This window comes from Choloepus didactylus, chromosome 8 (assembly GCF_015220235.1).
Source record: "Choloepus didactylus isolate mChoDid1 chromosome 8, mChoDid1.pri, whole genome shotgun sequence".
Lineage (NCBI taxonomy): Eukaryota > Metazoa > Chordata > Mammalia > Pilosa > Megalonychidae > Choloepus > Choloepus didactylus.
In genome coordinates this window covers 67,469,823-67,495,319 of record NC_051314.1, presented here as the reverse complement: position 1 = coordinate 67,495,319, position 25,497 = coordinate 67,469,823, and the positions used below count along the sequence as shown (strand labels likewise).

Below are 25,497 nucleotides of genomic sequence, written 5' to 3'. Positions count from 1 at the left end.
TGTTCAGTGTACTTATATTGTTGTGCTACCATCACCCAAAACTGTGTTCCAGCCTCTCACTCCTGTCTTTTCCTATCTAGTGCTCCCTTTAGTATTTCCTGTGGCACAGGTATCTTGTTCACCAAATCTCTCATTGTCTGTCAGAGAATTTAAACTCTCCCTCATATCTGAAGGACAGTTTTGCCAGATACAGGATTCTTGGTTGGTGGTTTTTCTCTTTCAATATCTTAAATATATCACACCACTCCCTTCTTGCCTCCATGGTTTCTACTGAGAAATCTGCACATAGTCTTATCAAGCTTCCTTTGTATGTGATGGATCACTTTTCTCTTGCTGTTTGCAGGATTCTCTCTTTGTCTTTGATGTTTGATAATCTGATTATCAAGTGTCTTAGTGTAGTCTAAGTGTAGGTCTATTCAGATCTGTTCTTTTTGGGGTATGCTGCACTTCTTGGATCTGTATTTATGGCTTTCATAGGAGACAGTAAATTTTCATTGATTATTTCCTCTGTTATTGCTTCTGTCCCTTTTCCCTTCTCTTATCCTTCTGGGACATCCATGACATCCATGACATGTACATTCATGTGTGTCATGTTGTCATTCAATTCCCTGAGACATTGCTCATATTTTTCAATTCTTTTCCCTATCTCTTCTTTTGTGTGTAGGATTTCAGGTGTCTTGTTCTCCAGTTCCTGAATGTTTTCTCCTGCCTCTTGAACTCTGCTTTTGTATGTCTCCATTGTGTTTTTCATCTCTTTTGTTGTGCCTTTCATTTCCATAGATTCTGCCAGTAGTTTTTTCGAACTTTTGATTTCTACCTTATGTTCACCAGTGTTTTCTTTATATCCTTCGTCTCTTTTGCCATATCTTCCCTACACTTGTTGAATTGATTTAGCATTAGTTGTTTCAATTCCTGTATCTCAGTTGAAGTGTAAGTTTCTTCCTTTGACTGGGTCACATCTTCATTTTCCCTAGTGTGGTTTGTAGTTTTCTGTTGTCTAGGCAACTGGTTTTCTTGATTACCCCGATAAGATTTCCCCAGATCAGAATGGGCTCAGGTCTCAGAAGGGGGCAATATTCAGTGTCAAGTTTCCCTAAGGGTGTGTCTTAGAAGATTGACAGACTTTCCTGTGAGGCCTCATGGCACTGTGCTTTTCCTAACCTGCCCAGCAGGTGACGCCTGTCAGCCTGTTGCTCCCCACTGGTGTAAAGGGGTGTGGCCACTTTAATTTTCAGGTTATGTTGTTTCTGGATTGATTGCTTTCCCCCAGGCCCTGGTGTCTGAGTTCTGAAGGGAGAGCTGGGCCCCACCTCCCTCCTATTAGGGAAGATACACTCCCTAGGGAGCTATTTTCTGCATTTGAATTACTCCATTGTCTCTCTGACTCTGTTAACTCCACCCCTGTCTGGGTCAGATGCTGGGAACTGAAAATGGCTGAGGCTCTCTCCACTGAGCCACTTAGGTTGAGAAAGAGAAAAAGGGAAAGAGACCTCCTTTTCAGAGCCAGTCCATGGCCCCTCAGTTTCACCCATTGGCTGCAGAGAGCATCTGTTCTTCTGAGCTCCCCTTCCCAGGGCACAGGTACCTTCTGACTCTTTAAGGTCAGTCTCTGAAAGTCTCTGTATTTTTTTTCTTTTTTTAATTAATTTTTTTCTTTCTGTCAGCCCCCCATCCTCTCCACTGGGAGTGACCTCAGGGTACTTTGTTGCTTGTTAGGGGTTTGTCTATGTTTGTAGCTTGTATTAGGCAGTCCACATTTGTTAATTAAGACCACAGTTTGAACTAGGCTGAACTATATTCATTGACTCTGGGAATGCTGCTTTCTCCTACAGTGAGAGCCTGCAGCTCAGCCTGCAGTGGGGGAGGGGGTTCCTGGTACAGTTCTGCAATTTTTACTTACAGATTCTATGCTGCAAACTCAGCCATTCCACCCAGTCTAGGTTGGTGTATGATGTGTATACAGTCACGGTTGTCCCCCAGCAGTTGTTCCACATTATTTACTAGTTGTTTATTACTTGCTCCAGGGAACTAACTAAACTTCACACCCCTCTATCCCATCATCTTGCCCCTCCCTCAGCCACCATCTTTTAAAGAAAAAGGACTGCTCCCTCCAATGCTAATCAAGTTTAAGTTTCAGTGCCTCTCACTTGCATGGATTCCTTCCAAAGCCCTAGGAGGTGCCTCTAACAATGTGTTCACATGGTCAAATGTTTTCATTAAATATGCAGAGGGAAGACATTTTAACCACAATCCTTTGAGACCACAGACTTACCCATTTCAATTTTCCTTTGTCTCAGTTCCCCCTTGGGAGTAGCTGTAGGCACTTCACTTTGAATTTGTGATTTCTTCTATCCAGATTGCTTTGGAGTACTACAGGCATTTTAAACTTGATGTTTTCATTTTTTTTTTTTAGTTTAAAGAAGGCTTTCCAAATTGTGTGAACTTCAGGACCCACAAAACCTGGATCTGCCCCTCTCCTAACCATAGCTGACGTCCTAAGAGTGAGCTTGTCACCCAAGCTGGGCCCATCACTGTCTTCACCTAGACTTTGATGATTGGACATAAGAGATAGAGCTAGAAGTCTTAGGAGCTGAGAAACATCAGTGGCATGACCCCAGGAGAAGATCCCCAATAGATGGCAAAAGTCCTTACAGAGATCCCTGGGTTTCTGGTCTTTAACTCTTTGGCTCTTCTGCTCCCCCTTTGGTTTCCTGAGAGACTCCAAAATATTCCAGTAAATTCCCTTTTGCATTAAGGTATGCAGAACAGTTTTTCTACTTGCAAACCAAGAATCTTTACTAACACATTAAGTGTTTAAGACTTCAAATTATCATAGAAACCTCTAATACCACAAATGTTGGTACTAAATATAATACAAATAATGCTTTTGATTATTTCTGGAATTAAGTGGAACATGTTAGCACTTTTATTAGCAATGAGACTTATTTATCAGAAAGTTGGTATTATCTAAAGAATCAACTTGTATGTAGGTTTAAGTTGTCCCTTAAATTTGATTTTATCCAGGTATACCAACCTACCTTGAACTTTTTCTTTCTTGTGTGATGTCATTAAAAGGTTGTGACAAAACGACTTAAGTGTCAATGTTCCTGCCTCTTTTTATGTTAGCTTTAGATTTTAATTTGTAACAATGGTGTGGAGAGTCTTAGGATCATCTGTGCTCTCCCACTTAGTAATGAAGTACAGTTTGATCCCTGTTTCTATATTTGGTGGCATGTCCTGGATGCCAGTGACCATGGTCTGGTAGGTGTAAGGCAATAATGAGAAGAGAACCTGAATACAGAGTTATATGCCACTGTGTTCTCTCTTTTGCATGTTGCAGCCTATATTCTTCTTCAGTGGCTTAGATAGGAAGTCCCTTGGCCATTTAGCCAATGCATATCTTATGGCATGTTCAGCAGTGCTGGTCAGCTGAAGAACATTTCTAGGAGAGAGCCTACAAAAATAATGCATCTGCTTTCTCAACTGCAAGAGGCTTGATTATATTTGTGAAATCCTGTTCCTGCCTGCCACAATCAAGATGGTAGAGTGAGACACTTCAGGAATCCATACCCTCAGAAGCTATGAAAAACTAGCAAGGAATGTCAGAAACACATTTTTCAAAGCTCCAGAAAACAGTTAAAGGACTACAGCACAAGGATGAGTGCCAAACCAAGAAAAAGGATAATTGAGAGCAATTGGTGTAGAGCCACCCACACTCCCAGTGCAGATCCTTGGTCATGGTTCCAGAGAGAGCAGAGTAACCCTCAATCACATACTGGGAGTATGTATGTCTGGCAGTCTGTCTGATGGTGGCCTGAGGGAGTCATCCCAGAACTCACCCAATGTGTACACCAAGCTCTCCTATAGAACACTGTGGAAGAGCAGTTAAATGGCTGCCTGGGGCAAGGGATTGCTGACCATAGGATATACAGTGCATTGCTAGGAACCATGAGGAAACTGTTTCCTAGAGAAGAGAGGACATTCATATCCATGTAAATGGAGGAATTCTTGGGGCCAAACGTGCATGCCCAAGGCAAGAAGCATGTGCAGAAAGGAGCAGAGAGGCCCCTATGCTTTGACTTAAAGTTGTTCTCTAAACTCAACGTATGGATAACCTCCAAAGGAGAGCAATCACACAGGTCAATCTGCAAAGAATGGGAAAGGTGTTTTCTTTTTTTCCTTATTATTTTTTTTGTTAGCTCCTTAAAGTTAAGGAAAGCTCTGTCATAGCACTAGCTAGATGCAAGCATAAGGAACAGACACCTCGGAGTCTAAATTCCACCAATAACACATTAAAATATAAAAATATCCAGGTTTCAACAAAAGATTACAAAGCATACAAGAAACAGGAAGCGATGACCCAGGCCATGGATAAAATTAAAGCATAAGAAACCATCACTGAGGAAGACCAGACCTGGCACATACCAGACAAAGACTTTTAAAAAATGGTTCTAAATGTGCTCAAAGAGCTAAAGGAAAACAAGGAAAAGAACTAAAGGAAACCAGGAAAACGACAGGTGAACGCAAAGAGATTATCAGTAGATAGATGGAAATTATGAAAAGGAACCACAGTAACAGAAATGAAAAATTCCCTATAGGGGTAATCATGCAGTCTGAGGAGGAGAAGGAAGAATGAAGAAAAGTGAACAGAGCATGAGGAACCTGTGAGAAACCATCAAGTATACCAATATACCCATTTTGGGAGTCCCAAAAAGAGAAGAGAGAGAAAGAATATTCGAAGAAATAATGGCTGAAAACTTTCCAAATTTAATAAAGATAGGAATATATGCATCTAAGATGCTAAATGAACTCCTAACAGGATACACCCAAATTGATCCACACCATACCATGTTATAATTAAACTATCGAATGCCAAAAATAGAGAATTCTGAAAGACACAGGAGAGAAGCAGTGTGTCACATACAAGCAAGCCTCAATAAGATTAAATGCCAATTTCTCATTGGAAACCATGGAATCAAGAAGGCAGTGGGATGACATATTTCAAGTGCTGAAAGCCAAAAAGTGCCAAACAAGAATTCTAAATCCAGCAAAACTATCTTTCAAAAATGAGAGAGGGATTAAGACATTTCAAGATAAATGAAAGTTGAGAGACTCCATCACCACTTAGGCAAGAAATGCTAAAGGGAGTTCTGCAGGTTGAAAGGAAAGGACAATAGACCATAGATCAAGCCACATGAAGAAATAAAGATCTCTGGTAAGGGTAATGACAGGATAAATATAAATGCCGATACTATCATATTTTGGGTTTGTAACTCTACTTTTTACTTCCTAAAGTTCCTAAAAGGCAAATGCATAAAAATAATGATAAATCAGTAGTTGTAGACTCATAATGTATAAACATGTACTTTGTGACAAGAACTACATAAAGGTTGGAGAATGCAGAGGTATAGGAACATAGTTTATGCATACTACTGTAGGTAATTTGGGATCAAAGCAAATGAGGTCATTATAGACTTAGGACGTTAAATGTAAGCCCCGTGGTAACTACAAAGAAAATACTGGAGATACATACAAGCTCATAGAGACAGAAATTATAGTACAGGTTGCCGGAAGTGAGGAGCAGAAAGAATGGGGAGTTAATGTATACTGGGCATAGGGTTTCTGTTCGGGGAGATGGAAAATTTAGTAATGAAAGGTAGTAAGGGTGCAATATTGTGAATGTGGTTAATCCCATTCAATGGTACACTTGGGAGTGGTTCTATAGGAAAGTTTATTTTGTATATACATTCCCACATTAAAAAAAAAAAAAAAAGTAAGAGCAACTAAACAGACAATGACAATTAAATGTAATACATGATCCTGGATGGGATCTAGCAAGGGAAGAGAAAAGACTCAAAGAGATATTATCTAGATGTAAGAATAAATGGGAATATAGACTGTAAGCTTTATGTCAGTGTTAAATTTCTTGAACTTGAAATTTAAATTTCTTAACTGTACTTAATTAAGGTAATTACGTAAATGAACATCCTTGTTCTTAGGAAATGTAAACGGTAGTTTAAGTGTTCTAGGAGCATGATGTATATAACCTACACTCAGGTCATCAGAAAATGGATGATAGACAGACAGATAGATGGATTAACGGACAGATAAAATGATGCAGCAAATTTGGCAAAATGTTAAAATTGGTGGATCTGGGTATCTGGTGGGGTAGAGTATGTTAGAGTTCTCTGTATAGGGTTTGTATTATTTTTGAAAGTAACTCAAAATAAAAATTACAAAAATTCTTTAGGGATTAAAGATCTAAATAAAGAAGAATTTAAAAAAAAATCTGTTCCTGTGGTGAAAATTGTCAAGCTTTCACATGTAACAATTATCCACTAAACCTAAGAGACTCGTAAGTGCACTTAGGAGTGTACCCTTCTGTTTTAGTTTACCCCACATCATTCATTGGTTTTAGAATATATATAAACTTTAGTTTAGTTTACATTTCATTAAATTAAATTATCATGCTTTGTTTTGGTTTGGGGATTAGTCTATTCCACTTCATGACAGTGTTTCAAACTACACCACTAAAGCCTTCAAGGACTTTTCCATGCTTCTAGAGCCGCAGTGACCAATTTGGTAGCCATTAGCCACTTGTGACCATTTAAATTAAAATTAATTAAAATAAAATAAAATTAAAATTCAGTTCCTCAGTAGCACTAGCCATATTCCAAGTGCTCAACAGTCACAGGTAGCTGATGGCTACTGTATTAGTAGAGATATAGAACATTTCCCATTGCAGAAAGTTCTATTGGATAGTGGCTGTTACAGAATATCCCTGAAACTAACAGCCTAATAACCCAATCCATTCAAGAGCTTTAGCTGCTAATACAGTTCACCTCTGTCACTCTGCTCCCGTAAGCACTATTCAGAGTTTAATAACTATCTTCTTTCATCCAAAGGTAAAAAATACAATTCAAAGTGCTAACTTGTGGCCCATATGAGGTCACATGTATACCACAAAAACAATGGACCTAATTAGGAATCCTTTTAGAAGTGTGATGATTTAAACTTTAAGGGTCTTTGCCGTAAATGATTTACAGTTTTAAGTGTCTTTTGTTCAGTGTGCAGTTGATTGGAGTGCCAGCACCTTTGCTGCATGACATAAATATTCCCTGGGCTTTTACCCCAGAAGTTTGGAGTCAGTCCTAATAATTATCTTTATTTAAATGCTCAGCAGTTAATGTTTGCTGCTTTTCTAGGCATGACATCATCATTACTAACATTAAGGGTTTTGGTAAATGACTGTTGTCTAATAGATGGTCAGACTGGTTGGAGCCCATCTCTCACTCTGAGGCCATGTTTTTCAGAATGGCTGTGAGGTGGACCCCAGGGATCTGGGTATACTGTAGAATCCAACCTGCAGAGCAGCTTGGAGAACTGGAAACATGGGGCACATCACAGTTGGCATGCTGGAGAAGGGGAACATTTTTTATCCTGTAATAAATGCTATGACCACTTGTGACAGTGGCAGTTTTGTGTTTTCAAAAGTCCCCATGCAAGAGTATTAGATGGTACCTTTGGGATGGCAGTAAAAGAACAGGTGGGGTGGGGTGGAGGGTTCATTCTATGAATAGCCATGCATGTGAACACAAGATAAGTTCTTTTTTTTTTTTTTTAAACTCTTTTATATCATTTGCAAAGTTTCTAGGATCATGAAGTTTTCAGATCATAAAACTTCTACCTGTAATTGGCTTCTTTAGTGTGTGTTTTCTTCTTTTTTTCTCATGTTGAATAAAAGAAGCCAAGAATAATTATGCTTGTAGACAAGGATAAATAAGCATTTAAGGCAACCAACACCCGTTAGATATCCTAATTAGTGTAACAAGAGACCTGGTGAGCAACCAGGGATTTAATAAGCCTGCTAATTACAACAGTGTCACAAACAGTTACCAGGCCTTACAGTGTCAGTGTGGAAAGGTGCCCATCCATGAGCGTGTACAAACTGTACAATCTTCTCACACTCTGTAGCTGTTCAATACTCCAAAAAGCTCTGAGTCTGGTATCACTACACTCGCTGGATGATAAAATAGAAGGGCCTATCCATGAACCCTTCGTTCTTCCTTTCTCCTTCATGATAAGAATGCAGTCATAGACACTGACTGGTTTCCAGCTGTGTGTCCAGTGCTGTCCACATTATTTCATTTAATACAAGAGCCCTGAGAAGCTAGCAATAGGGATGAGGAAACTGAGGTTCACAAAGGTTAAGTGACTTACAGAAGGTCACACAGCCAGGAAATGTGAGAGCCAAGATTCAAATCTGGGCTTAGCTGATCCAAAATCCATACTCTTTTCTCTCCTTTCACCAACTCCCAATTATATAGATACTTTCAAGTGCTCCTTGAAAGATAATATGCACACACACATACATATGCACATATATACATATATAATGATAAACTGTATTCCTGAATTATATATTATATTCTATTTTTATCAATTTGCCCTTGGATTTTTAAAACTTCTCCAAAGGAAAAGCTTAGGTGGAATCCAAAATGTGAAACAAAAGAAACAAAAGCAGGGTTGAGCTGGTTGAGCTGGTTGAGCTGGGGTGAGTACCAGGAACCTTAACCCTTATCCTTCCCTTCCCTCCCCACCCCACGGTGGATCTTCAAGAATCACCTGCATCAGACCCTGAGCTCCCTAAGGACAGTATCTGAAGGTGACTTTTCATCTTTTTTATCTAGGTGTGTAGCATAGTTCTAGGGTGGATAGATTCTCAACATATATTTTTGGATGAATGATTGAATGCTAACCATAATAAACAGTAATTATCAGGACAGGACCTTGTGATTTCCCTTGATGGTAGGAGGCCCAAGGCTCAAAGAGATGAAAATCAAAGGGTAAGTCCTAAAGATAGATTCACAAACTTTCCTTTTTCTTTGAAATACGTGGTTGTCAATGAAATTATTAAAATCAGACAAGAACTGGCCAGATGGAATTCAGATTCCAACTCATTCTTTTATTAAAGCCATATTTAGTGAACATACTTCCTTCTTTCCATTCTTCCTTCTTTCCTCTCTTTTTCCCTCCCTCCCTCCTTTTCTCTTCCTTCTTTTACTTATTTATGGCAAACTGTATGCTGGGCCCTGTGCCCACAACATAATTGGTCAGCTCATTCTCAATATAAAGCACATCTTTTTTGTCCCATAAAGAACATTATCTTTTTTTGTGTCATTTAAAGAAAATATATTACATACCTTTTTTGTTTTTAGTATTGGCATGATGAAATGGAAATAGGAATTTCCTGACACCATTTGATTTTTCACACTCTTTTTTCAAAGCATTTGAAGAATAGATGATACGGATATGTTGGTTGGTTTCTCTATTTGGACCACTTAGAAATTCTGGATAATCAGCAATCTGAAAAACAAATAAAACACTAATTGAACTTGTTGAAAACAAAACACAACTGCATACCTATTCTAGGATAATAAATCCCCCAAAGCATGGGGTGAGTTTAAATTGTATTCTTTCTTTTTATTTTCTCCACTGGGACATCTTTCCTTTTCTTCTTGTTAGGTATTCTGGAGTATGGTTTCATTTATGTGCATGCATGTGTTCATGCACAGAAAACAGTTTGGAATCTTTTCCTCCAACTTTTCTTGGGTGTGTGGCTAACTGTGGTTATCTGAATGGTGGGATTATAAGTGAGTGTACTAAATTTTAATTCTAAGAATCAGTTTCTTCATACGATAAAGGCAGTTATTTGGTTGATTTTTGTTTCTTTGTTTATGTATTTCAACTGGTGGTCTTGGCATCTCATAGTCATAAAACACAAATGTTTGCATTTTTAACTAGTAATTTTTTCCTGAAGATCTGTTACCAAAGGGCTGGTACGGGGAGGAAGGTAGGACATCTAACATGACTCATGAAGTTTATGTTTATAGCAACCTAACATTTAAAAAACTATTCTTATGCACCATACAAGGCCTCCATCACTGTAATAGATGATTACACTGATGACTGTCACTCAGCCCAGGAGATTCATCTGTGTCTGTAAAACAGGTATGGTGACAAGTGTGATAAAGAAGAGTAACTTTGAATAGCAGTAGTGCCAAAATGATCTATTACTTTTCACTTCCCCCAATTCTCTTATTGGTTCATTTAACAAGCAATTGTAATTCCAGTTGCAAAATTGTAGACAGAACAAAACTCTGACAAAAAAACATTTCATTCGACTTGCACTTGAATTACGAGGACAAAGTGTTAAGATAAGAAAAGTGATTTATTTCTCTTTCTCTCTCTTTTTAAATTTGCTTTTAAAAATAAAAATCTAAAACATTTAAAAATCAGCCTCCTTGTAAAGACCACAGCATGTTTGCAGAGCATGAGAGAACCAACTGGGAGCTAACCAAGGCTAATTTGCACCTCTATAGGGTGTAATAAAGAGTTTTTGGACTAGAAAGCTCCAACTGTCAGCACTGAGCTGGGGAAGAAGGCTTTAGTCCATGGAAGACCTGTCTGGGTTTGAGGGTAGAAAAGAAAGCTGAACTCAATCCCTTGCTAGGAAATGCCACCCAACATTTTATTTTAGACATGGTGTTACTTGAATAAAAACTTTTTTTTTTGCACTTACAGCAGTGGCATTTTTATTAAATTAAAAAGCCAAAGCTTCCATTTCACCCCAAAGTATGAAAAGATAGATAGATAGATTTATAGATAGGCAGAAAGAAAGAATATTGTAATGGTGTTATAGAACTAATTTGTTTAAAATGTTCTGACTTTATATCTTAAAATAAGTATTGGGAGTGAAATTTTATTTTGTAAACTAACACTTTGCTGTTATTTAGGTTGAAAATAAAATACTCATTATTTCATACAGCATAGAATTTATGTTTTTAGGACTGTATTAAAGTTGAAAGAATGCTTTTAGTCAGAAACCTAACACAGGTAATAAGTATCGGAATTATATCTATATGAACATAATTTTAGATTCTAAATCAGGACACATGATAGATTTTCCCCCTATGACTCACTAGCATGAAAATCTTATATAACAATTAAATCACACTAATTACAGGTATTTAATAAATCACCTCTTTTAAATACAATTGCATGAAATTACTGATCTGGTGCTGTACTTGTACTGCCTCAGTAATATAAATGGTAGGTTTAACTGTATTTTCTCTTTCTTAGAAACCAAGACTAGGGAAGTTGGAGCCCTAACTTCTTATTCCCAGTCAAAATTGTAAGAATTCTCTAAGACCCTTCATAAGGTATGGCTCTTTCTAGTATTTGGCCTGACTTTGTCTCTGAAGAAACCCTGGTAGTTTGAGGCCAAGCCCTGTATCAGTTACTATTATGTTCAAATTTCAACCTTGAGAAAAATCTAATGCAATCATGTTACCTGTGTGGAGAAAAAGGAAACCATGCAGGGCCCACTAGCCAGGTGCATCTTCTCTCACTCTGTGAAGTGAAAAGGGTATATGACAAGCATATCCAGGAATAAGGCCATCAGCTGCGAGACCACGGGCTCTGTCTCCTTTGGGCATTGCATGGCCTTGCCCCTGTCCCAGGCTTAAGTCAGACAGGGAACAGCCCACCTTCCTATCCCTTCTCATCAAAGGACTTGGAGGGATTCTTATCCTCTGGCCAGGTTATCCTCAGCATGAAGAAGAGGGAAGGGAAGAAAATAAATGTTCAAACATCACTTGTTATAACATCATAGGAGCTAAGATTTATTGTGCACTTATTACATGCTTTTTTCAAGTGCTTTATAGTGCTTTATAGATTCAGTGAAATAAATCCTTAGTACCACCCCACATGTCAGTAAAACTATCCTCATTTCATGAGGGGATATGAGGTTCAGAGAGTTAAGTGACTTGTGCAAGCATCCACTGCTAATAAGCAACAGAAAAGAGTCAAATTAAAGCCTGTGCTCTTAATGTATGCAAAATGGCCTTGTGCTTGTTTGGGTATGTTATGTCCACCCCAAAAAGCCATGATCTTTTAACCCAATCTTATTGCATGGAAGCTTTTGATTGAGTGATTCCATGGAGATGTGGCTCACCCAACTGTAGGTAATACCTTTGATTAGATTATTTCCATGGAAGTGTTACCCCACCCATTCAGTGCACGTCTTAATTAAATCACTGGAGTACTATAAGAGCTCACAGACAGAAGGAGCTCAGTGCTGCAGCTGAGAGAGACATCTTTGAGACAGCCGTTGAAAGCAGACTTTGCTAGCCCAGAGTTTGCCTGGGAGAAACTAAGAGAGCACCCCCAGATGCTTAGAGAGAAATGTCCTAGAAGAAAACCATTCTGAAACCAAAACCCTGGAGCAGACGCCACATGCTTTCCCAGCTGACAGAGGTTTTCCGACACCATTGGCCATTCTTCAGTGAAGGTACCCTATTGTTGATGCCTTAGTTTGGATACTAAGGACTGTAACTTTGTAACCATATAAACCCCCTTTATAAAAGCCAATCAATTTCTGGCTTGCATAGCTGGCAGCATTAGCAAACCAGAATAGGCATATAGTACAGAACATACAGCTCAAGACACTGAGGTAACTATGGGTCTAAAAATAAAATTGATTCTATTATGAGATAGGACAATGTTACAATGAAGTAGATTTTTATATTCTCACTGTAAGACAAATGTTTCAGGTCAGAAAAGAAACTCTATATGAATATGATTAGTTTGATTAGTATGCTACAAGAATTCCAAATTGCCCAATTACTGAATTGACCCAACTTGCTCAGGTGGCTCTCATTTCTTCTGAATTCTCTTATCATCTACCCACTGAGTTCTATCAAAGGCTTGACATCAAAGAGGGGTTGAAACATGAAAGAGAACTTCAAAGTTTGAGCAAAAGCCTAAGAAATGAACTTAACTCAGAGTAATGTACACAGATCAGGATTAAAATCACTTGGAAATCAGATTTCTGAGTGGAAGATATTAAAATATCCCAAAAGAAAGCCATGATGCAGACAGTAATCAATTAACTAGTGCAAAATTTTCTAACTAAATTCTTATGGCCCAATTCATTGTTTTGTTCCCTATATTATTAAGTACATCATCACCAAACGAGGTGATTACAATTGACATCTTAATGGAAATTTAGGATGGTGCGGAAACACTATGGACTAGCAGTCAGGAAATGTGATTTCTAGTCTGGTCTCCACTATTAATTATCAACATGGTTGAGTTACTTAATCTCTTTTGGTTTTCATTTCTTCATCTGTAAAATGATGAATATGAAATAGGTTTAAGAGCTCTTTCAGCTTGAAAATGTTTTTTCTACTATATTATAATTTTATGATATTAAAACTTAATGATGCTAACGACTATATTTCAGGATTTAATGATTAGGAAGAACCAAATAGGCTTCTTTGCAAGGTGCAGGCAAAGAGCATATGCAGAGCCCTGTTTGAGAGAAGGGGTGTATTGATGCAAATAAGTAATTGACCCATGTATTTCTTTAAGAACATTCCATATTAACAACTCAGTATCTGTATTCCAGAAGGTACTTGAATGACTAACATGATCTATACAGGAACTAACATCCTGGAGAACGTTTCATATGTACTTTATAAGAGTGTGTATTCTGCTGTTGTTAGTTGGATTGTTTTAGAAATGCCTCTTAGGTCTACTTGGTACTGGAACTAGCAGATCTAAAAGAAATATTAAAGGGAATCCTTCAGGATGAAATGAAAGAATACTAGACAGTAACTGAAATCCACATGAAGAAATAAAGAGCATTGGGAAAGATAAATGCACAGGAAAAAATAAAAGTATAAATGTATTTTTGGTTTGTGACTCCCTGTTTCTCCTATCTGATTAAAAGGCAACTACATAAAGCAGTAATTATAAATCTGTGCTTGTGAGTACACAGTGTATAAAAATATACTTTGCATGACAATAACAGTGTAAAAGACAAGGGTTAGGGGAAATGGAGCTATATAGGAGCAAAGTTCTTATATACAATTGAATTTAAGTTAGTAATAATCTGAAATGGATTGTTGTAAATTAAGATGTTAATTATAAGCCCTTGGGCAACCATTAGTAAAATAACTCAAAAATATAGAGAAAAAAATTTAAAAATATATAGAGAAGAAATTAAAATCATATACCACATTTCATGGGCTGAGCCCTTTACCACAGGATTTGCCCTTGGGAAGACTGTTGCTGCAAAGGAGAGGCTAGGCCTCCCTATAATTGTGCCTAAGAGCCTCCTCCCAAATGCCTCTTTGTTGCTCAGATATGGCCCTCTCTCTCTAGATAAGCCAACCTGAAAGGTGAAATCACTGCCCTCCCCCCATGTGGGATCAGACACCCAGGGGAGTGAATCTCCCTGGCAACATGGAATATGACTCCTGGGAAGGAATGTAGACCCGGCATCATGGGATGGAGAACATCTTCTTGACCAAAAGGGGGATGTGAAAGGAAATGAAATAAACTTCAGTGGCAGAGAGATTCCAAAAGGAGCTGAGAGGTCACTCTGGTGGGCACTCTTACACACAATATAGACAACCCTTTTTAGGTTCTAATGAATTGGGGTAGCTGGTGGTATATACCTGAAACTATCAAACTACGACCTAGAACCCATGAATCTTGAAGACAATTGTATAAAAAGGTAGCTTTTGAGGGGTGACAATGGGATTGGGAAAGCCATAAGGACCACACTCCCCTTTGTCTAGATTATGGATGGATGAGTAGAAAAATAGGGGAAGGAAACAAACAAACAGACAAAGGCACTCAGTGTTCTTTTTTACTTTAATTGCTCTTTTTCACTTTAATTATTATTCTTGTTATTTTTGTGTGTGTGGTAATGAAGGTGTCATGGATTGATTTTGGTGATGAATGTACAACTATGTAATGGTACTGTGAACAATCGAATGTACAATTTGTTTTGTATGACTGCGTGGTATGTGACTATATCTTAATAAAATGAATATTAAAAAAATCATACACCACAAAATATCTATTTAACACAAAGGAAGACAGTAATGGAGGAATACAGGAATGAAAAGGACATAAGACATATAAAAAAATAACAAAATGGCAGATTTAAACCCTGCTTTATCAATAATTCTAACTGTAAATGGATTAAACACTCCAACTAAAAATCAGAGATGAAATTTTTTTATAAGGATAAAGGGTCAATTCATCAAGAAATTATAAACATATATGCACCTAACAACAGTACCCAAAAATATATGAAGCAAAAACTTCATTGAAGGGAGGTATAGACAGTCCTACAATAAGACTGGAGACCTCAATAATCTACAAGGAAGATCTACAAGGAAATAGGAGACTTGAAGAACACTATAAGCCAAGTAGACTAAGAGACGTTTCTAAAACAATCCACCCAACAACAATAGGATACACATTCTTATAAAGTGCATATGAAACATTCTCCAGGACGTTAGTTTCTGTATAGATCATGTGAGTCATAAATCTAGTCTCAATAAACTTATAAAGATTTAGTTCATAACCAGTGTGTTCTTCTACCACATAGAATAAAATTACAAAACAATAACAGAGGACATTTGGGAAATTCGTATACATATGGAACATACTCTTAAATAATCAATGGGTCAAAGAAGAAAGAAGAAATTACAAGAGAAATGAGAAAATACTCTGAGATGAGTAATACTAAAATAGCATAACAAAACTAATGGGATGCCATGAAAGTAGTGCTCAGCAGGAAATTTATAGCTGTAAATGCCTATATTAAAAAAGAAGAAAGATCTGAAAACAATAACCTAACCTTCCACCTTAAGAAATGAGAAGGAATGCTATAATAAAGATTACGATGGGGAAAAATAAAGAATAGAAAAACAATAGAGAAAATCAACAAAACCAAAAGTTGGTTCTTTGAAAAGATCGACAGAATTGACAAACTTTTAGTCAGACTGACCAAGAAAAAAAGGGAAGACTCAAATTCCTAAAATCAGAAATGAAAGTGGGGACATTACTACCAGCCATAGAAAAATAAAAAGGATTATAAGGAAATACTATGAACAACTGTGTGCCAACAAATTATCTCAATGAAATGAACAAATTCCTAGAAAGACACAAACTACCAAAACTGACCAAGAGAAATAGAAAATCTGACTAGATTTATAACAAGAGATTGAATTAATAATCAAAACCTTCCAACAAACAGAAGTGCAGGACCAGATGGTTTCACTGGTGAATTCTACAAAACACTTAAAGAAGAATTAACAGCAGTCTTCTATAAACTATTCCAAAAAGTAGAAGAGAAAGAAAAACACTTTCCAACTTTTTCATGAGGTCAGTATTATCCTGATACCAGAAGCAGACAGAGACATCACAAGAAAAGAAAACTACAGCTCAATATTTTTTGTGAAGATAGATGCAAAAATCCTCAACAAAATACTAGCAAACTAAATCCAGTGACATATAAAAAGGATAAAAAGGTATTGGGGTAGAGAATTGTAGATATAACAGCCTTAGCACAAACATTTACTTATTCAGTTATCACCCTTGTTCAAAAAAATCCTAAATGAGGCATTAATAAAGACATACTGAAACTTGTCTTTCATGATATCATTTGAAAACATGAGTTTGAAAGGTTGTTAGAACCTCTCTGATTCTTCATTTGCTACCTTGCCTATTCCCTCTTCAATGGGGTAGACATTTTTTATTTACAAAGTTAGCAGCTTCTCTGTTTAAAACTTGATGCCAACAAAGCAGTAGGGCTCGGTTATAAAATCTGATTAAAATATGTATTCTCAAGTAAAACAGCACCAGGAGGAAACAATCAGGAAATCCATAATGAAAGGTTCTACAGAACATTTGAACCATTTCTTCAACAAATCATGTAAAAAATGTGGGGAACAGAACAGGGACTTTCTTTTTTAAAAAGAGTTTTATGTTATGATAATTGTTTAAAATTGAGAGTGATGGTGATTGTACAACTAAGTGAAGATAATGTGAGAAACTGATTATCTTGGGACAGAATATATGTTATGGGAAATTAGGAACCCCCCACTTAATAAATCAGGCACTTGATCTTGAGGCTTGCTCTTGTGAAACTTAGGACTGTAAATGGGAGGCTAAGCCTTCCTATAATTATGCCTAAGAGGCACCTCCAGGGAACTCTTTTGTTGCTCAGATGTGGCCTTTCTCTCTCTAAGCCCAACTCGGCAAATAAATTCATTAACCTCTCCACGAGAAGGGACATGACTCCCAGGGGAATGAATCTCCCTGGCAACGTGGGACACAACTCCCAGGAATGAGCCTGGCCTCTGCATCAAGGGATTGAAAATGCCTACTTGACCAAAAGGGGGAAAAGAAAGAACAAAGATAAGGTTATAGTGGCTAAGAAATCTCAAATGGAGTCCAAGGTTATCCTGGAGGTTTGTCTTATGCAAGCTCCAGCTAGATATCCCAAATGGCCCCAGTATGCCATGCCCTTACCAAAAGTAGTCCCAAAATACCTAGGTCCCTACCTGAGATTCTATAAAAGATACACTCACTAAATTTTATCTCTCAGAAACTTAAATCCATCAGTGTTCCTATGCCAGGCCAGTCCTAAAACCCAGAGGCAATAGCCTCTTTAAGAACAACAATCAGATGCAGCCCCCTTCCCCAAAATGTTGACACCCCCTTTCAACATGAACAAGTTAGGGTGGTCATTGCCTAGATACCCCTGAAGACCGAGAAAGTGATTAAACAAGAGGAAGGGATAGCAACAGAGAAGAAAGGATTTAAAGGATTACGAATACTGAAACTTCATATTTTATGTATATATATGTGTGTGTGTATATATATATATATATATATATATATATATATATATATATATAGTTTTTAGATGGTAGGGTATTAGAATAGCTAGAAGGAAATAAACTGAAATGTTGGAACTGTAATCTGTAACATTTTTTGAAATTTCCTCTATAGCTATTCGTTGAATTGTGCTTTGAAAGTTATCACCTTTCTGTATATATCCTATATTTCACAATAAGGAAAGAATGAAACTGTGGAACTGTAACCCATAACATTTTTTGAAATTACTTATATAACTGCTTGTTGAGCTGTACTTTGAAAGTTAACACCTTTCTGTATATATGTTACATTTTACAGTAATGGAAATAACTGAAATTGTGGAACTGCAACCCATAACATTCTTTGAAATTTGCTCTCCAACTACTTGTTAAATCGTACTTTGAAAGTTATCCATTGTTATGTATATATGTTAAAGTTCATAATAAAAAAATACATTAAAAAAAGATCACAGGTCAATCAGAACATCACAAAAATTGAGACAAAGAGTATGTTACTGCTATTGGAATGCAATAGGAGGTACATAGCACCAACTTATGACTATTCATGCCAAAATATAGAACTTAAATCTTACTGTCCTTTATTTCTAACTCCCAGGTTACAGGAAATATATTAGAGAAACTTGTTAAAAGACTCCACAAAGATGGAATCAGGCAGATCCAGAATGTGGAAAATTCTCCAGGATAAATGATCTGCTTTCTCCAGCAAATAAGTGTTAGGAAAAAAGAGAGGGAAGAAGAACTTTCATAGACTAAAAGGGATTTGAGAGAATTCAATCAAGTGCAATGTGTAGGCATTATTTGAATCCTGATTCAAACAAATCCACTGTAAAAAGACATTTCTGAGCAATTTGAGCACTTGATTATACTAAGGAATTATTAACTTTTTAGGTGTAATAATAACATATAATTACTTTTTAAAAACTCTGTTTCTTAGAGATATATATTGAAGCATATAGACATGAAATACAATATTTGAGAATTGCTTTAAAATAATGTAGCCTGAGTAAAACTTGGATGAATTATAGATAAAACATGATTGGTTGTATGTTAATAATCACTGAAGTTGGTGATGAGTATCTGGGGATTCATTATACTCTAATTTGTTTATGTTTGAAAATTTCTATAAGTTAACAAGAGAGAGAGAGTTAACAACCAAATGAACTGTGTGCTTCTTGATTGGATCCTAGTTTGAACAAACCACCTGTAAAAGACATCCAGAAACAGAAAATCGAAGTGACCTTCACTGAAGCAGTGAAATTACTTGGTTCTCCTGATTTGAGTTTGGTCGTATTGTAGAAACCTGGTCAAGTACATGCTATTTCCTCCTTTTGGAATACACTTGCCCTATTTCTCTGTCTAGAAAGCTTCTATTCATCCTTCAAGACCCAGCTCAAAGGTCACTTCCTAGGTGAAACTTTACCCCTTCATGCCCCAACAGAATATGTAACTCCCTCTTCTGGGTTCCCATAATATTCTGTTTACCCTAATATATCTCCCTTCACATTTCATTATAATTATCTGCTTGCAACTATTCCTCTTCTTTCTCATCTGCTTGCTTCTGTCCATAAATTGTGAGTTACTCAAAAGCAGGTACCATTTTTAATTTATTTACATATTTATTACATACAATTCAAAACATTGGTGGAATATTTTAAAATCAAACATATATTTGATTGAAGTGTACAGGATAGAAAGGAGGAAAACATAAGCCATAGAAAAAATGAAAAGGAAAAAATTGAAAGCACACAAAATTTATTGGGCCACAGTTTGGAGATAATGGTACTTAATGTGACATTAGACAGTGGAAATAGGGCTCAGTAAGAGCCAAATTTTGAGGCAAAATTAATCCTCTGCATCTTTCAATTTCTATGGTCCTTTCAGGACCTGACTTCGTCTCTGCACAGCAAGCTCCAACTCCCCAGTCTCCACCAAAGAGAAGGAAGCAGATAATTACTTCACTCAAACTGCAATTTAATAAGCTACCTGTTTAAGAATATTTTAGAAACAATCTGAAGGAGAACCAATGGTAAACCGAAAGGATTGAATCTACTGATGAAGTGGTCAATATATGGAGATATTTTGGGTAGACTTCGCTCAATTTAAACCACATTAGCAGTTACTTATGTAACATTGTAAATAGACTTAGTCCTAAGTAGAAGCTATTTTTACATTTGGAACTTGGCAAATCCTTGCCACTGTAATAATTAAAAAATTCATTGCAGTCTCCACCAGTTGTTTTTTTTCCCATTATACTCTACCTGGGCTTTAGCATAGCAATCCCTAAGGAAGACTGAGTAGATGAGCTATTTTGGGGATCTATGAGCATTGTTGGCATGAATGATCCACCCACATATTCCAAAAGGAATTACCTATCTGTTTTGTGAATTGAGCAGTGCTCTGTTATAATATTGGAGACTCCCTAGGCTATTCATAGTTAGGCTTGAAAATCATCACCTCAGGGCCAAGAGCCACAGCTAAGAAAAAATAAAAGAAAAAACACTTTTCAAGTCTTGGCCCTGTGAAAAGGATGCTACATCCCATTTGGGTCTTTTCAGCTGAACCTGTTCTGAACCTAAACAACAACAGTAATGATAGTAGACACAACTCTGAAGAACAACAATCTTGAATGGAGAGAGGTGGTTATGGGAAATGAAAAAAGTGCTTTGCTTTTAACTTCATCCACACCTCCTTTTGACAGCCAACACCGAGGAACCATGTAATTTGCAAAACCTAAAAACTTCTAAAGAAATACCAGTACAATAAATTTTGCAGAAGGCCAGTTGTTGCTATGTGCATAGTGGTTAAAGAATGCTGGCTCTGAGGTCAAAAGCCCTGGGTTCCTGCCCCGCCCTCAGTGTCCACTATCTCTTTTCCCTAAATTGCCCTAGATGTCAGTAAGTGTTCTAGACAAGGCAATGCTTTTCTTCTTTATTAGAACCTCACCATGTCTCCCTGATTGGAACTATTTTCTTTTGCTCCCAAGATAAGTTGAATCTTATCTTACCATTAAAAAATATAGTGTCTAACATCATCGTCATTCACATTAAATGAGGTTTTCTCATAACAAACCTTTATTCTTAATTTTAATGAAGTAACCTTGACCGATGCTACAGTATTTCTGTTAGCTGATTGTGATAAAACAATGTTTAATGTGAAAAGAAATTAAAACTTTATTCATCTGTTAAAAAAAAAAAAAAAAAAGCCCTGGTTCACCTGATGATCTCTGAAACTATGACCTTGTACAAGTATTTACCCTTTTTCAGCCTTGGTTTACTCATCTATAAAGAGATAATAGTTACATTCCTTACAGAGTTAATAAGATTAGATGAGGTAATTCATTTAAGTATTTGGCACAAGATTGGCATGTGTAACATGCCCAAGAGATGTTTGCTATTATCAATGACCTTTGATTGTTCATAGAACCTAAGTGTGCCGGTTTGAGTGTATTGTGTCCCCCAAATGCCATTATCTTTGTGGTCTTGTGTGGGGCAGGCGTTTTGGTGATGGTTGGATTTGCTTGGAATGTGCCCCACCCAGCTGTGGGCAATGATTCTGATGAGATGTTCCCATGGAGGCCTGGCCCCGCCCATTCAGGGTGGGCCCTTATCGGTGGAGCTATATAAATGAGCTGACTTGGGGGGAAGAAAGAGAGTGCAGCTGGGAGTGATGTTTTGAAGAGAAGCAAGCTTGCTAGAAAGGAATGTCCTGGGAGAAAGCCGTTTTGAGGCCGGAGCTTTGGAGCAGATGCCAGCTGCCTTCCTAGCTAACAGAGGTTTTCCGGAGGCCATTGGCCATCCTCCGGTGAGGGTACCCGATTGCTGAGGTGTTACCTTGGACGCTTTGTGGCCTTAAGACTGTAACTGTGTAGTGAAATAAACCCCCGTTTTATAAAAGCCTATCCATCTCTGGTGTTTTGCATTCTGCAGCATTAGCAGACTAGGACAGATTTTGGTACCAGGAGTGGGGTGCTTTTGCTGCTGTGTTTGAAAATACCAAACATGTTGGAACGGCTTTTCAAATGGATAAGGGGAAGACTCTGGAAGAATTGTGAGGAGCTTGGTAGAAAAGGCCAAAACTGCTTTAAAGAGACTGTTTGTGGAAATATGGACTCTAAAGATACTTCTGATGAGGACTTGAGCAGAAATGATGAATGTGTTGTTGCAAACTGGAAGAAAGGTGATCCTTGTTTTAAAGTGGCACAAAATTTGGCAAAATTGAGTCCTGGTCTCAGATGGAAGGAAGAATTTAAAAGTGACAACCTGGAGTACTTAGCTGAGGAGATCTCCAGACTACGTGTGGAGGACGTAACCTGGCTTCTCCTTGCAGCTTATAGTAAAATGCGAGAAGAAAGAGATAAACTTAGAACTGAACTCTTGGGTTCAAAGAAACCAGAAGCTGATGGCTTGGAAAATTACAGGCTTCTAGGGGGTGGAATCCCAGAAGCTACAGCCCAACGTGAGGATGTAACTGAACATGGAACCCAGCCGCCATTTCAGTACAAGCCAAGATTGGAAAAGGAGTTAAGCAAAAAGGATTTGTGGAAAATCCTATTGTCTGATGGCTTTGACCCCTGCATGCTTCATGCAAAGCCAACAGAATTTTTGCGAGATCTTTATAGACAGAGCCATTGCCTGTCTGGACTGGAGGAGACAGACAAGGAAAAAATTAAAGGAAAAATCTCTTCAAAGACAGAGCCATGGAGGTTGAGGTCTGGAGTCAGGAGGTCTCGGGCTGGGAGAGTGGAGCAGCCCACATGCATGGAAAGGGTGAGTTTGCCCTGGAGGTCGAGGGCGGGCTTTCCGCCTCGATGCTCTAGTAGAGTTTTGCCACCTCAGGTCCCAAAGAGGGTGGAGCACATTCCCAGGGAATTGAGGAGAGCCTGGCTGCCACCACACTGTTCTGAAGGGGTTGAGCGTGTGCCCCGGAGATGGAAGGGAATCCGGGAGCTGCCCCAAGGTTTTAGGAGGGTGGAGCCGAGAAGGTGGTCTCCCCAATGTGTGGAAATGTTGGAGCACTCACCCAAGCATTTGGAGAAGAAACAGCTGACAAAAAGGCCCTTGGGAAGGGTTAGGCTCCCACTGTCTCAAGCCCCAAGGATGCAAAGTTGTTCTGTTAATGACTCTCAGACTTTGAAATCTAATGGAGTTTGTCCTGCGGGTTTTAGGAACTGTTTTACTCCTGTTAACGCTGTTTTCCTTACTGTTTCTCCTTATGGCAATGGAAATGTTTATCCTATGAATGTCCCTCCTTTGTATATTGGAAGCATATAACTTGTTCTAAGTCCACAGATCCAAGCTAAAGGAAAAGTATGCCTTAGGACTGACCACGCCTATATTTGATTTTGATGGGATTTTGTACTTAACTTTTGTTACTGAAATGATTTGAGATTTTGTGATATTGTGATGGAGTGAATGTATTTTGTATTTGGAAAGATAATGTCATTTTGGGTTCCAGGGGGTGGAATGTGCCGGTTTGAGTGTATTGTGTCCCCCAAATGCCATTATCTTTGTGGTCTTGTGTGGGGCAGGCATTGTGGTGATGGTTGGATTTGCTTGGAATGTGCCCCACCCAGCTGTGGGCAATGATTCTGATAAGATGTTCCCATGGAGGCGTGGCCCCGCCCATTCAGGGTGGGCCCTTATCGGTGGAGCTATATAAATGAGCTGACTTGGGGGGAAGAAAGAGAGTGCAGCTGGGAGTGATGTTTTGAAGAGAAGCAAGCTTGCTAGAAAGGAACGTCCTGGGAGAAAGCCGTTTTGAGGCCGGAGCTTTGGAGCAGATGCCAGCTGCCTTCCTAGCTAACAGAGGTTTTCTGGAGGCCATTGGCCATCCTCCGGTGAGGGTACCCGATTGCTGAGGTGTTACCTTGGACGCTTTGTGGCCTTAAGACTGTAACTGTGTAGTGAAATAAACCCCCGTTTTATAAAAGCCTATCCATCTCTGGTGTTTTGCATTCTGCAGCATTAGCAGACTAGGACACTAAGTAATGCAATACAGAGCCATTTTCATGATCCACTCCACTTAGCGTTTGTCTTTGACAGTAACCGCAAGAGATGTTTTGGTGAGAAGAGAGTATTCTCTTTTGTTATCATCTCAAATGAAAAAAACTTTCATCTGTAAACACCCCTAAATTCTTTAACTCTCTAAGAATAATACACCATTCATGAATGTACTGTGTCTGCATCATTTTTGGCCATATTTATATTTGCAACTGGTATTAACTTCTCTTACTCATATTAAAATACTACTTTAAAAATGCAAGGGGGTACCCCTATTTCTTGTTTTCCAAGATTTTGTGAGCAAATCCATATTTATCTTATCCCTTAAGTCTTGATTTCATAGTCATGTTCAGATTTCTTCTGTCAGCTTTTAATTTCAGAGACAAAACAGCCGTAAGTTTTCAGCAGTTGATCATCTCATTTCTAATTTATTCAGTTCAATTCAACATGGATTTTTTGAGCTTTTATTGCAAAGCCCAAAACTGAGATATACAAAATGTAAGCTAGGGTTTCTGTTTTCAGAGAGCTTAAAGTCTTCTGGGATTCAGTCAACCTTTTTTTTTTTTTTAAATCTATGTATTGAGGCAGCCATAGCCTAGAATTTTAAGAGCACTGACTCTGGAGCCATGCTATCTAGATTCAAATTCTGGTTCTGCCACTTACTAGTGGATGAACTTGGGCAAACTGCTTAAACTCTGTAACTCAGGTTCTTTATCTGTAAGAATGGGGTAATAATATTACCTGTGGTTGTTATGAAGGAAAAAGAAGTTCCAAGTTAAGTACTTAGAACAGCAAGTGAGTGGCGTACAGTAAGCACTTGATAAATGTCAGCAATTTGAGTTAGGCATTAGGACTTTTCACAGATATTCCTGTTCTCTTCTCTGGAGATGCACTGTATAGTATTACTGTACTTTTATGCCCCCTTGTAGGTTAGGCATGGCCATGTGCCTGACTCTGGCTAATGAAATGTGAGAAGTACATGTGTCATTTCTGAGGAGAAACTTTAAAACCAGTACATAATCTCCCAAGTTAATTTCACCCTGCCATGATAATTAAGCAAGTACATACTGAGATGGAGCCTCTGATACTAAGATGTGTGACTAAGTATTACATAGCTTGTGACTAAGATGAGCAGGGCCCCTTGCTAATCCACAGTGGACATGTAGCTTGAGTGAAACGCAGACTTTATGTTGTGCCACAATATAAGACTTTAGGGTTGTTTGTTACTGCAGCTTATCCTAGGCAATTCTGACCAATACACTATAATTACAGTCACTGGGGATATGGCAGTGAATCAAACTGACAAAATGCCTATGGAGCGTCTTAAGACATGAATGCAATAATGCAATTACAAACAAACTATTAAGAAGCCAAATTGACTGACTTGAGTTTGTCACCTCCTTCTGCCTCCCCCAGGGAGAGCTTTGAGATGCCACAAAGGAATCAAAATAGAGAAAAAAACATAGACGAGAAAAGAAGCATTCATAGTATTGTCTTATCTTATGTAAAACTCTTACTACCTCTCAAAATGCATGATGCAACTAAGCTACACAATAATCATCTCATACGTGCACAAAGGAAGTGTGATGATTAGCTGAACATGAGCATCAGGAGAACTGTGGGATTTTATTCTGGCTCTGCCATTAGCTGGCTAATGTGACGAGTTGTCAGTCTGGGAGACTTCAACAATGCAAACGAAGGAAATATGATCTTCCTCTGTGAGAGTTAAACTG

The 25,497-nt window shown here is 38.0% G+C and overlaps 2 protein-coding genes across 2 annotated transcripts in view; one reads left to right on the top strand and one right to left on the bottom strand.

The window, feature by feature from the left end:
- Nucleotides 1-25,497, top strand: part of XPOT (exportin for tRNA) — a 271,525-nt gene that overhangs the window by 177,197 nt on the left and 68,831 nt on the right. The gene's annotated exons all lie outside the window — the stretch shown is intronic.
- The window catches only part of C8H12orf56 (chromosome 8 C12orf56 homolog), a 152,730-nt gene that overhangs the window by 114,805 nt on the left and 12,428 nt on the right, over nucleotides 1-25,497 (bottom strand). The window contains 1 exon segment of the mRNA XM_037847380.1: nucleotides 9,204-9,366. Coding sequence (XP_037703308.1) covers nucleotides 9,204-9,366 — 163 coding nt within the window.